This window comes from Delphinus delphis, chromosome 3 (assembly GCF_949987515.2).
Source record: "Delphinus delphis chromosome 3, mDelDel1.2, whole genome shotgun sequence".
NCBI classification, from domain to species: domain Eukaryota; kingdom Metazoa; phylum Chordata; class Mammalia; order Artiodactyla; family Delphinidae; genus Delphinus; species Delphinus delphis.
Window position 1 is genome coordinate 54,101,284 of NC_082685.1, and position 12,441 is coordinate 54,113,724.

The following is a 12,441-nucleotide window of genomic DNA, read 5'->3' on the forward strand; positions in this document are numbered from 1 at the left end:
AGAGAGTACAGAATCAAGGTCAAGGGTGAGAGAAACAGGAAAACAGATCTCAGTTTGAAAGGAGGAAGCACAGCCTAGTGATTAGGGTGATCTGGACCAGCTGCATGTTCCTTGCTGTGGACAGGCGGGACGGCCGTACAGCGTGGCTGCATCGGGAAGGGACAAAGGCAATGCGGGCAGCAAGCGTGGAATGAGGGATCAGAATGAGGCTCCAGCAGAGAGTAACCAGAACAGCACCACGGAAAGATTAAACACTTTATTCAGATACTAGTAAAGTTTCTTACCTCCTGCAGCTGAGATTCTTTCTTTTTGGAAGACAAATTCAAGTGTTTTTCTAAGATGCCACAATACTTCTCTGTCTCCTTGTCATACTTCTTTTTGGCTTCCTGGCAAAAAAAAAAAAAAAAAGAGGAAAGGAGAAAAAGACTAAAATGTTGCAGGAATGAAAGCAACCTGGGTCAAACTCTTCCTGCTCATCTTCATGGCTTCGTCATTCCCTCAGACCCAGAACAGTGGCACACCACCCATCTCCTACTCTTCCAATAATGCCATGAAAGCAAGCAACCACCCATCAACAACAGCCCAACCGTTTTGAGGGTCTATCACAGAGGCGCCACTACTATGCCAGAAATGAGGTAAATACCAGTATTTCAGAGTGGCAGAGCCAGGGTTCCACCTTCTAGAAATTTCAGTTGTAAAAGAGAAATCTCTAGTTTCTAACTCACAAGTATGTTCAAAGCCAAAGAAGGGAAGTTACCTGTGAAGCTAATCCCCAAACAGGAAGATCCACTTACACCTTAAATGGGACAAGTCTAGACTAAGAGTAGATCCAGCTTTAACTGTGTCCACAAAGTATGTCTTAATTTGTAGACCTAAATATTCCTTGACGCAATAATATCACATATGGGTCTTTAAGCTGAGGAATAATTCAAAACAAAGAAGACATTATCTTCCCAAATATGTTCACTGTGGCATCATTTATAATAGCAAAAAAAAATAAAAAGCAACAGCAACATTGCTGCCCAAGCATAGAATTTGGGATAATTAAAGTATGGGGCATCCAATAAACATAACTAGGAAGGCTAGCATGATACAAACTCGGTGTATCCTACAGGGAATGTGTCTACCTACAGACAAACATTAGATGGGAAGATACTTCAGTGAAAATACTTGAGTTAAGAAAATGGGATAATGGGTGATTTTTTTCCCTCCATTTGGGAAATGTTTATTATCCTATATTATTGCTTTCAAAGTTTTATATATATATATATCATATTATACAGAATAATCCCTGCTCCCCCAAAGTCACTGAAGTTCTATTTCTATTCCTTATTTTACAGATAAGAAAACTTAGATGCGGGAAGTTAACTTGTGTAAAAAGTCACAGAGAGTGACGGAGCTGGAGTTCGAGCCCAGGACAAGCTGCCTCCAAGTCCACATTCTCAGCCACACCTGGAAACACTGTCATAGGCGGTCTCTCTTCCCTCCACATTTCAGTGGGGATGGCGGACAAGGGGACTGAAAGAAGGTCTACCATGGCCTGGTAAACAGGATCAAATGTACTAACTGGGTGCATCATTCCAGCTTTTGACTCACGTGGAGCCCACAGCAGATATTTTTCTGCAACTCCAAGGCTTACAAGAGGAGAAAAAAATTTGCGGCCAGATAAGGAAGCTCAGATACATCTCTTCATTTAATGACGATATAACAAGCAAGCACTCTGTGTTAGGATCCTTCAGGCACTGGAAATATAATACAATACAAGGCAGAAACGGCCCCACCCTCGTGGTGGGGCTGTTCCAGCAGAAGGAGAAACACAATTAACCAGTAAACAAACAGTCTGATTCCAGACCGCCGCAGCTGCCACGAAGGAAACCAACAGGGTGCAGTCCCAGAGATTCCTGCAGAGAAGTGCTCCAGAGAGGCCTCACTGGGGAGGGGAGGTATGATCCAAGACCTGCCCACCTCGTAAGGGGCAGAGTGGAGCCTTCCAGACTGGTAAGTGCAGATGCTCTGGGCAGAACACACTGGGCCTACGCGTGGAGGCATTACCAAGAAGCCGTCACCGGAAGCTCTGAACAGCACCCGTGACAGCAGAACACCATTTATCTGGTCAACGGCAAGACTCTAAGCCTCACAGAGTGGGCAGAATCATCATATACCCATTTGAGCTGGTATGTACCCATTTCTACAAATCTGAATCTTGCTTGAAAGTTTTACATACACAAACAAACACGCAGAAGCATGAGAAGACAAAGCTGGAGGAGACATTACTCCTTCAAACGAGGAGAGGTACAGGCAAGACACTTGACTCAAGCAATGCTTTTCCTTCACAGAAGTCAGCGACTTTGAGCTGGGGTTCCAACTCTGACTGATGCTCGCACAGGCACTCCACCAGCCTCGTCGACAACCCCCAAAAGAGAACCCTGCGCCAGCGGGCCAGAGGCGAGAAAGGGCTCCGCAACATGAGTCACTGGCATTCTGTGACTTTCTGGCAACTCGACCTTTGGGGGAATAACTCCTCTAGGATTGAGATCATGTTCTTAGAAGACAGGAGGGTGGTAAGACTCAGTCACTCAGGTACGGAGATGGTGTTCCCCTTCCAGGGAGTCCACGGTGGGTGGTGAAATGGATCCAGGACAGAGTTAGGATCCTGGAAATTATTCCCAACTCCGTACAAACCACTACCCCTCTGGGACTCAGTTCCCTCATCTATAAACTAAGGATGACTAGACGAAATAATGGCTCAAGTCTCCCCTTTCAGCTCAGAGACTGTCTAACAAAAAAAAGCATAAGAACACTCATCCCATCATAGGACTGTCAGGACTAAATGAGATAAACCATATCCAGTGCTTGGTAGAGTGCTTGGCACATGGAAAGTGCTCAATAGAATTCAGTGCTGATGATGCTGGTGGCGGCGGCAATGATGTGGTCCATCATCTAACCCCACCGCCTCCTTATTAGGACACCACTTGCTTTCCAAGTTCCACGTCCATGAAGGCGACCCGTCACAGCACCCACCACAACTTGCAGTCACACGCTTATTCATATCATTCTGTCCAGTGCCTTTCTCCCTGCACACCATGAGCACGGTGACCACATCTGCATTTACCTGCACCGAACAGCAGTGTGGAGCACGGTGCCGGGTACACAGCAGGCTCTCCCCTGTTTTTTATGAATGAACTGTGTGTATCGAATAGAATAGTTAACGTCGAATGATTTTATGACAGTGTTCTGAGCGGCACTTTATAGGAGTTCACTCATTTCTTCCTCATAATAACTCTGTAAGGTAAGCACTCTCAGTATCCCCATTTCTCAGCTCAGGAAACGTGTGGAGGTGGTCAGCAACCTCTCCACGTTTACATGCAAGAGGCACAAGCGGGATTTGGACTCAAGCAGTCCCACTCTTAGCCACTCTCTCTGATGTCTATTCTACTTTCACTGGAGAGCCCAGCTTCGGCTGCAGGGAAAATAAACTCCCCCAAACTCAGAAATCTAAAAGCAGGGCCACAGCTATGCCAAGCCCCAGGGTGCGCCCTACCCCAGAGCAGCCACGTTAGCACAAGAATCCTCCTCACGTGCAGCCTTCACCCCCAGAACTCTAACTTCTGCTTCCTGCAAGTAGCAACAGGTTGTTATAGCAACCGAAGTGCACCAGACCTGGGAGGAGGAGGAAGGGTAATTTTAGCATCACACGGGCAGACTTCAGAAGTAAGGTCTTTTTTTTTTTTTTTGCGGTACGCGGGCCTCTCACTGCTGTGGCCTCTCCCGTTGCGGAGCACAGGCTCCGGACGCACAGGCTCAGTGGCCACGGCTCACGGGCCCAGCCGCTCCGCAGCATGTGGGATCTTCCCAGACCGGGGCACGAACCCACGTCCCCTGCGTCAGCAGGCAGACTCTCAACCACTGCGCCACCAGGGAAGCCCCAGAAGTAAGGTCTTTGAGGTATTCCTGAGTCTGCTCCCTAGATGGCCTAGTAGAGGGGTTGTTTCTCTGTGTTCTCTTAAACACACGTAATACTGTGATATACATGTACGGGGATGGGGGGGGTGGGGAAGAGGAACAGGTAGACTGAAAAAAATAAAATAAAATAACGAAGGGGGAGGGATGAGAAATCATCCCCAACGTCATCACCTCATTCTTCAACAGGAATGAGAGAAGAGAATGTGTGTGAGGGGAAACATGTTTTGGTGAGTGACTATTTCATATAAATTTTTTAATTCTTGTGTTTCTCACCATCTATAGCCCCCAGCAAAGTACCTGCTCCTGTCACTCGGATCACTGATACTAACCCCAAAGGAACCCACTGAGCCTTCTGCTCTTCCTCCGTGGTAACTATGGTAACCCCCATGCCGCCCAGGGAAGAGGCTGGAGTGAGAGGCGTAGGAGACACCTACTGGAGAAGTGACTTCTGGAAAGATAACTCAGTGAATGAGCCACTGTGTATTTGCGGGAGGGGGAAGCACAGGCCCCAAGGCCACGAAAGAGACGGTGCTCCTTGGGTCTGAGAACTCAGAGAGGGGCACTCGGCATTTTCCCATCCATCCCTGGGCTTGTTTCCAAGTCTCGGACAAAATCTTAGTGGAATAAGACTTCCTTTAAACTATACATTCCTTAACCTCGGATAGAAGACCAATGAGCCCCAATATCCTCACAAATGAAAACTGTAAAATTGGTAGGGAGGTGCTGTAACAGTGGAAGAAGAATCTTGGCCATGGTCCCTCCTTCAAACTAGGGCCATTCCTCCCTCTGAATAACCCCGACTGAACCGAACATCTCTGTCACGTCCTAATCATATTCATTTTTAAAAAGCACATGCACTTAGCTGGGGGCTGAGGGGAGAGCACACTTCGTTACACTTCAGCTATGTTTTTCCCACCTACAGGCAGGCATCTCTCAAGGCCATTTCACAACTGAGTAAAATCCACACCTTCTCCACAAGAGGGTGATGTTGCCCAAAACCCCCTGCAGGTGGCACAAGGGACTGCGGCCGAATGACTCACAGCTCCAGGGGAAAAAAAAAAACAAAACAGGAAGAAAATCTTGAAAATCCTTTTGCTTTCATTGATTCCAATGAAAACATCTTGCCCGCAGGTGGTCTCTAACACTCTACTGAAGGTCAATCTCGCTAGGGTTGTCTAGTGATTTATCACAGGGCAGGGGACCCCAGAGAATCCACCTTTAAAAAATGAATAAAATTCCCTTCTCAGTCTTTCAGTAACAGGTGAGAGTCAGCCAACTTTTAGCTTTGGCCCTCCAGGTCAGCTATAACAAACGGTGACCTCTGGGTTGAAGCAGTCCCGCTTTTTGACTTGCACACTGTGTAACACATATTTTTAAATTATTTGCCAGCATTTTTTGAAAGCCAGGAAATTTCATATAAAACTCTTTAACTTTTCAGTTTCTCTTGAAAAAAATGTAAAGGTCTAACGACAGAGGGCTCCTTTTCATACACAGCTAAAGTGGGCTAAGAAGAGGGTCCCCATGCCCCCAGGGGCCTATTTGCAACCCCCGTCCTAGGCTCCAGTCCTGGACCTCCACAGACATACAATTCCATGGTGTCCAAACACACAGGTATCTACTCACACAAAGGAGGCGTGGTTTCCTCCTTCGGATGATTTATGAACTAGCACAACATGATTAGATGTCAAAACAACAGAATGACAGCTCTGGGGTTGACCCTCAGTCTTACTTCAGACACTGTGAAGAACAGATGAGCTGGGCTCTAAGCTTATTTGCCCAGGATTCCCTGAAAATGGTGGGCTTAGATCTTCTGAAGAAGGTGTTGTGTTTTCCAGACCTCCTGCCCTAAAATCCAAGAAGAAGGCTTGCGAAATTCTCACCTTGGCAGCCCCAATCTGCTCCTTTCGAAATTTCTCCAAGGGAGTGATGAGCACTTCGCTGGCATTCTCAATCTGGAGGGGAAAAGCAGAGGGGTCGGGGAGGGGGACAGAGAAGCAGGGTCAGTAAAGAACCACAGCAGTGCTGGCACAAAAGGCCTCCGCATGCTTCAGTATAAGATCTCAGTAAGCACAATGGTGCACGTGTCACCTCTTCCTTACACCTGACCCGACAGCATGCCAAATCAAAATCCAGTCATCAGTTCAAAACACAGCATTCTTCCTGTGCATGAGTAAGATAGATTCTTTAAAAATAAAAATGAGGACCTCTAAAAACGTAAGCAACCACACTGATGGCAGAGCGGAACTGGTGGCAGAGTAGGGTCCAAATTTCAAGCTTCAGGTGACATCTTCTTGTAAATGCTCATTCAGCCAAGTTATATTTAAGTAGATATATTTAAAGGAGGTCAACACTGAGTCTAGGTTAACCCTCCCCCCAAAAAATCCTCCACTTTTGGGGGCATGAAAACCACCCAAGCCTGCTTCTGTGTAGCCCCACCTGTTCTGGACGGGGATCAGGTCGCTTGTACCTCCTGGCCACTGGCTGCTTTTCAACTTCATCTCACCGCGCTCACCCCCTCAGGTCCTGCCCTCAACTAAACGGTCACCCGAATGCACCTCAAATGGGCCAAACCTGCCCCACTTCTGAGCCTTTGCATTTGGCTGTTCCCTCAGATGCTTTGTCCCCAAATACTTGTGTGCACAACTCATTACTTATTGTAATTCAGGTCACCTCTTTAGAGAGGCCTTCTCTGACCACCAATGCAATCCAAAGAAACTTCCCACTACCCCACTTCTGAAGTGTTTTCTTCAGAAGATGTAAGCCAGCTGAAGTTTTCTGGTTCAGCATTACAAGACGTGCACATGCATGCGCACACACGCACGCCACCCTCTTGTAAATGTTCACTTGTCTACCACCATCCCCAAAACACAGAAGAGTGCTGAAAAAAGGAGCACTCAAACATTTTTCAATGACTAAATGAAAGAATGACTTCTTGATTGCCTGCCAACTGTGTGACCACAGGCAAAACATTTAACCTCTCTGGGCTCTAATTTCCTCATCTGCAAAATGAGTGGGGTGGATTGCTCCAGCTCTAAGATTCTATGGTCTTTTCTAAGACAGCACAATATTTTACAATCTTTCCTTTTAAGTCATTCATTGCTCACTCGTCATTCAACTAATTATTTCAGGAATCTCGTCACAACAAAGCATTATTTTTCTAAATCACATGCCTATCCATTGCAATGAAACCAACAGGGTAAATGCCAGAAGCCATAGATGGAGAGAGCAAAGAACTAACTAGACAATGTGAGGGGTAGAAGGTGGCAGGTCTCCAAATTTATTGCCACTTGCCTTTTCTTCAATTTTGAGAGCACTTACTTTAAAAGAGAGCATTTTAACTCTAGAGTGTTGCAATGTTATTTAACTTGCTTGATTTTTATTGTCATTTGATGTCGCTTTACTGGCTCACTTATTTCAGTCTTTTCCACAAATCAAGTGCAAGTCTCTGAAACTCACAATGGAGCTCTGAGCCACTAAGCCATTGGTTCTCAACATTAGCCGAAGGTTAGGCTCACCTGGGGAGCTTTTAAAATTCCCGATGTCCAGGCCACACTCCAGACCAATAAATTAGAATCTCTGTACTTCGATCCAGGCAAAAGTGTTTTTTAAACTTCCCAAGTTGTTCCAGTGGACACCCATGGGAGAGAATCCAGCCCTAACTAGATGCTAAATATACAAAAGCCCTAACTTCCCACCTGGGAATCAGGACACCCAAGTCCTTGTCCCAGTCCTGCTACAGCACGCCATCAGCCTTCAGGAGACCTCACTTTTCTTAGCTGTCAAATGAGGGACTGCACACAGTGAGGAATACAGGCTGTCTGGGTCTAAGATTCTATGACTATGTAATTTCCACTCAGTTCCAAGCACTGTGCTGATATTCGAGGCACAGCGGTCCATTCTCTGCCCTTCAAGAACTCATATTTCGGGCTTCCCTGGTGGTGCAGTGGTTGAGAGTCTGCCTGCCAATGCAGGGGACACGGGTTCGTGCCCCGGTCCGGGAAGATCCCACATGCCGCGGAGCGGCTGGGCCCGTGAGCCATGGCCGCTGAGCCTGCGCATCCGGAGCCTGTGCTCCGCAACAGGAGAGGCTGCAACAGTGAGAGGCCCACGTACCGCCCAAAAAAAAAAAACAACAAGAACTCACAGACACGTGCAGTGACTATCAGGACACAGTGTGGTACATGCAGAATCAGAGGCATGAACTAGACATTCAGAAAACACAAGGGATGGCCAAATATCCCATCTGGGGAGTCAGGGAAGGCTTCCCAAAGAAGGTACAGCTTTGCTAGGCTAAGCTGAATTGATGATGAAGCTGTCACAGGGTGAGGAGGTAAGGAAGGGGCTTGCGATGGCCAGATACTCAGACGCAGACAGTAGAAACTAGATTCACTGACATTAATAATAAAATTGCAGAGGCAAGCTGGAAAGTATAATCCAGTCATTGTTCCCTTACCCCAGACCTTAGCAATCTGCAGGGTATTCATCGTGATTTGCTCACCATACCCTCCACCCCCAAATAATAACTCTGCCAAGAATCAGACTCAAAAGAATCACTTCCCTTTCTGAGGCACTAGCACGTGCACAAACACACAAGCCTTCCTCTGCCTCCACCCACTACCATCCCTGCTGCTGCTGCTGCCACCGCCGCCCTCCTGATTCTGGTTCAGGCACCCAGCAGTGAGCAATCAAGGCAAATAGCGTCTCTCTCTGCAGAGCAGAAAGTGAGAGGCTTCTGCTCTAGTTGGAGTTTTAAAGAAATGCCAGCTGCTTTGGTATCACACGCACTTGGGTTTGAATCCAGGCTGTGCTACTTATTAAACTGTGTGATCTTGGGCATGTTACTTAGCAGCTGTAAACCTTGGTATCTTCATCTGGACAACGGTGATGATAAAGGTCCCACTTCACAGAGTCATCATGAGGGTTAAAGTAGAAAATGCATGGCTACATGTCTTGGTAGAGGCTGTGAACTGAACTGCATCCCCTCTAAAATTCATATATTGAAGCCCTAACCCCTGTTAAATTAAACAAGGATGCCATTAGATTGAGATGACTCTAATGCCTTAGCAGCCTACATAAGCAAACCAAAACCTCAAGGTTAAGAAACTGAAATCTAAGAAACTGAAACCAATCACAAACAACTAGACTTTCCCAAATAAGGCAACCGCTTAAGCTAGAGCCAATCAAATAATTTCCTTGCTTTGTTTACACATCTGCTACATAAAAGTCTTTGCCCTACCTCCTGTTGATGGAGTGCTCCTAACCACTTCCGGGTTGGTTCTCCCCAGTTTGAATCAATTTTTTTTTTTTTTTTTTTTTTGCGGTACGCGGGCCTCTCACCGCTGTGGCCTCTCCCATTGTGGAGCACAGGCTCCGGACGCGCAGGCCCAGCGGCCATGGCTCACGGGCCCAGCCGCTCCGCGGCATGTGGGATCTTCCCGGACCGGGGCACGAACCCGTGTCCCCTGCACCGGCAGGCAGACTCTCAACCACTGCGCCACCAGGGAAACCCCCTTGAATCAATTTTTGTTTAAATAAACTTCAACATGCCTCAGTTTATCTTTTAACACCCCCTATGTGATAGTATTGATATTTGGAGATGGAGCCTTTGGAGATAATTAGGTCATGAGGAGAGAATCCTCATGATGGGATTAGTGACCTTGTAAGAGACAGGACAGTTTCCCCAACCTCTTCTCTGCCCTGTGAGAAAACAGCAAAGAGGTGGCTGTCTGCAAGCCAGGAAGAGGGCCCTCACCAGGAACCATATCAGCCAGCAACTTGATTTTGGACTACTCAGTCTCCACAACTGTGAAAAATAAATGTTTGTCGTTTAAGCCACCCAGTCTACGGAATTTTGTTACGGCAACCCGAGCAGACTAACACAGTAGACTTAGTCCTGAAACCACTGGCTGTTAGTACGGGAAGAGAAGAAAAATTCTCCTTGATGACTCTTCCCTGGGCCTCTGGAGCACTGCTGCCTAGAGACAAGCCCACCTGGCGACAGATCAGCATGCAGCTTCATTCCTGATGTCTTAGGAATGAGAGGAAGGCCCCAAAGAGCTTCCTGTGGATCCAAAATCCCTCATCTATGAATGCTGAACCACATCAGAATAAAGCCTTGTACAGAATATCTCTCTTAAGAACCTGGAGATCAGTGTTTGATTCTCGAATTTGCACACTGCCTCTCTTTGAAGAACTTCTTATAGTTCCCATCATTTACTAAGTACCCCTTGATTGGATGCCTACCAACATGGCAGGCACTGCGTCAGATACCCTGGAACTAAAAGTGAAGGAGGGGCTTCCCTGGTGGCGCAGTGGTTGGGAGTCCGCCTGCCGATGCAGGGGACACGGGTTCGTGCCCCGGTCCGGGAGTATCCCACATGCCACGGAGCGGCTGGGCCCATGAGCCATGGCCGCTGAGCCTGCGCGTCCGGAGCCTGTGCTCCGCAACGGGAGAGGCCACAACAGTGAGAGGCCCACGTATCGCAAAAAAAAAAAAAAAAGTGAAGGAGAGCTCTTGGATGGGTTTAATAAGGTGAGAAGGAGGGGAGCAGGGTGGGGCACCTTCATTCCCATTCTGCCAGTAAGGAATCTCAGGCTCCCAAAAGTTAAATAATTCAAAAGACCCACCTTAAGTCATATACTTTATATATACACCTTATAGTGAATCTGTAGGAGGACAACAATGTGGTTCTAAGTTATCCAGGGTAATCCTTTAAATATTTACAAAAGGTTTCAAACCCAGCAAGGATGAGAAGATGAGGCTTGCTCATGAGCCCAGAGCACTCTAGTGGCAGAGCCTGGACTCAAACCCTGTTCTTCTGACAACAAATCCTGTGTTCCCTCGATGTGACCACACTGTCCAGGACCAAGGGCAACCCAGCCATACTCACCATCCGTATCCGTTCATCTTCAAGATTCCTGAGGACAGTGGCAAACTCCTGCAAAGACCTTGCTGAAAAAGAGAAAGAGGCCGTGAGGTGGAAGTAGAGTGACAGGCCTTCCAGATACAGCTATTGTGTTATGGACTGAAATCCCTTGGCATATGCAGAGACCTAAAGACAACTCTTCCCAAGGCTCCCCTTATCTTTTCATCATTAACCATTAAGGATGACCCAGAAATGCAGGATAATCCACCGGGCACTCTAGCTAGGGAAGGGTTTCCTTCAAGGAAAAGACCTGCCTGTTCCTGAGAGAACCCAAGACTGATGGGATGCTGGCCAGCTCCCAGGCTCCAGGCTGGACCAGGCAGAGTTCCTCTTTGGAGTTCAAGGATTTCCTGCCCAGGATTTGACCTCCTCAACCTTTGTCGTGGGGTTGCGTCAGAACCCAACCGTTTCTTTGCACCAGAGCTGCACAAACAACACTGCTGGCATTGGAAGCCACATCTCTGGCTTTTCCTTGGGTTCCTCCTCTCTGAGTCCTCGAGCCCCTTATTACTGCAACACAGCTGGCAGCACAGCAGTCAGATGTGGACAGTCTCTTTCGCCGGGATTATTCCAAAGGCAATAAGCATTGAATACAATAGCCCTAAGGATATTTGAGACATTCATGTAATGCTGGGAAAAACATCTGTATAATCAGGAGTTACAACAATGATACGTTTTCACCACTCTCAGCTGTCTCCCAATTCCCTCTGCTCATCCCCAGATCCTGATTTTCTGCATGCTAACAGGGAATCCATAAGCATTTGGTGACTTAATTCAATGTAATTTGCTCAACTCTTCCTCACTTAATGGAGTCAACCAAGATGCCCAATGGAAGAATAAGGTGCAATGACTAGGCCCTGACAAAGACAGGTGTCTTGACACTGCAAATCCTCTGTGCTCAGTGTTGCCCACAGAAGATGGACAGGGGATGGTGAAGAGCGACAGGGCGCAGCAAAGCTAACAAATGGTAACCTCCGCTCGCAGCCTCTTGTTAAGGAAAATGCATGGGAGAGGTGGGGCCGTGACCCGGACACGGAGCTCCTCTCCCCATCCGAAGGCAGCGACGGCTACAGAGCTCTAGCCAACTGTTGCCAGGGCAGAATGAGGGGCCGGCTGCTCAGGCTCCCCAATTTTCAAAGAAGCTAGAAAACTGGAACTTTACATAAATTCAACTTCCATGGTAATTCAATTTTAAAAAATGAGCGCCCAAGAAAACATGGCTGCATTAGGACCTCAGCCCATGAGCCATCACCTACAACCTCTGATCTAACTCTTCTCCCATCTACCCGTGTTCTGCTTTTGCTCTAATTCTAAAGTACTGTGGTTGGGGGAAGAACGTTGCAGAGCCAGCCAGAAGCAGAACGCTAACAGAGGGCGGAGACAGGAGCCCCACAGCGAACCTTCCCGCTTTCTCCTGCAGGCCACAGGGTGAGAGCCACTGCAATCCCAGGGCTCTGAGGAGAAGCCCTGGAGAGCCCCGGGCCCTGACCTTCACTCAACTCTGCCCGCTCCACTCTTAATACTGACTTCTTAATTTACAACACTTACATAC

General features: G+C 47.5%; 1 protein-coding gene across 3 annotated transcripts in view; it reads right to left on the reverse strand.

The window, feature by feature from the left end:
* The window catches only part of ARHGAP26 (Rho GTPase activating protein 26), a 478,823-nt gene that overhangs the window by 351,417 nt on the left and 114,965 nt on the right, over window positions 1–12,441 (reverse strand). For all 3 annotated transcript variants that reach the window (XM_060008623.1, XM_060008625.1, XM_060008624.1), the window contains exons 3-5: window positions 10,854–10,915; window positions 5,844–5,915; window positions 285–386 (exon numbers count right to left, since the gene is read on the reverse strand). In XM_060008623.1, the coding sequence (XP_059864606.1) occupies window positions 285–386; window positions 5,844–5,915; window positions 10,854–10,915 (236 nt within the window). The remainder of the gene's footprint in view (window positions 1–284; window positions 387–5,843; window positions 5,916–10,853; window positions 10,916–12,441) is intronic.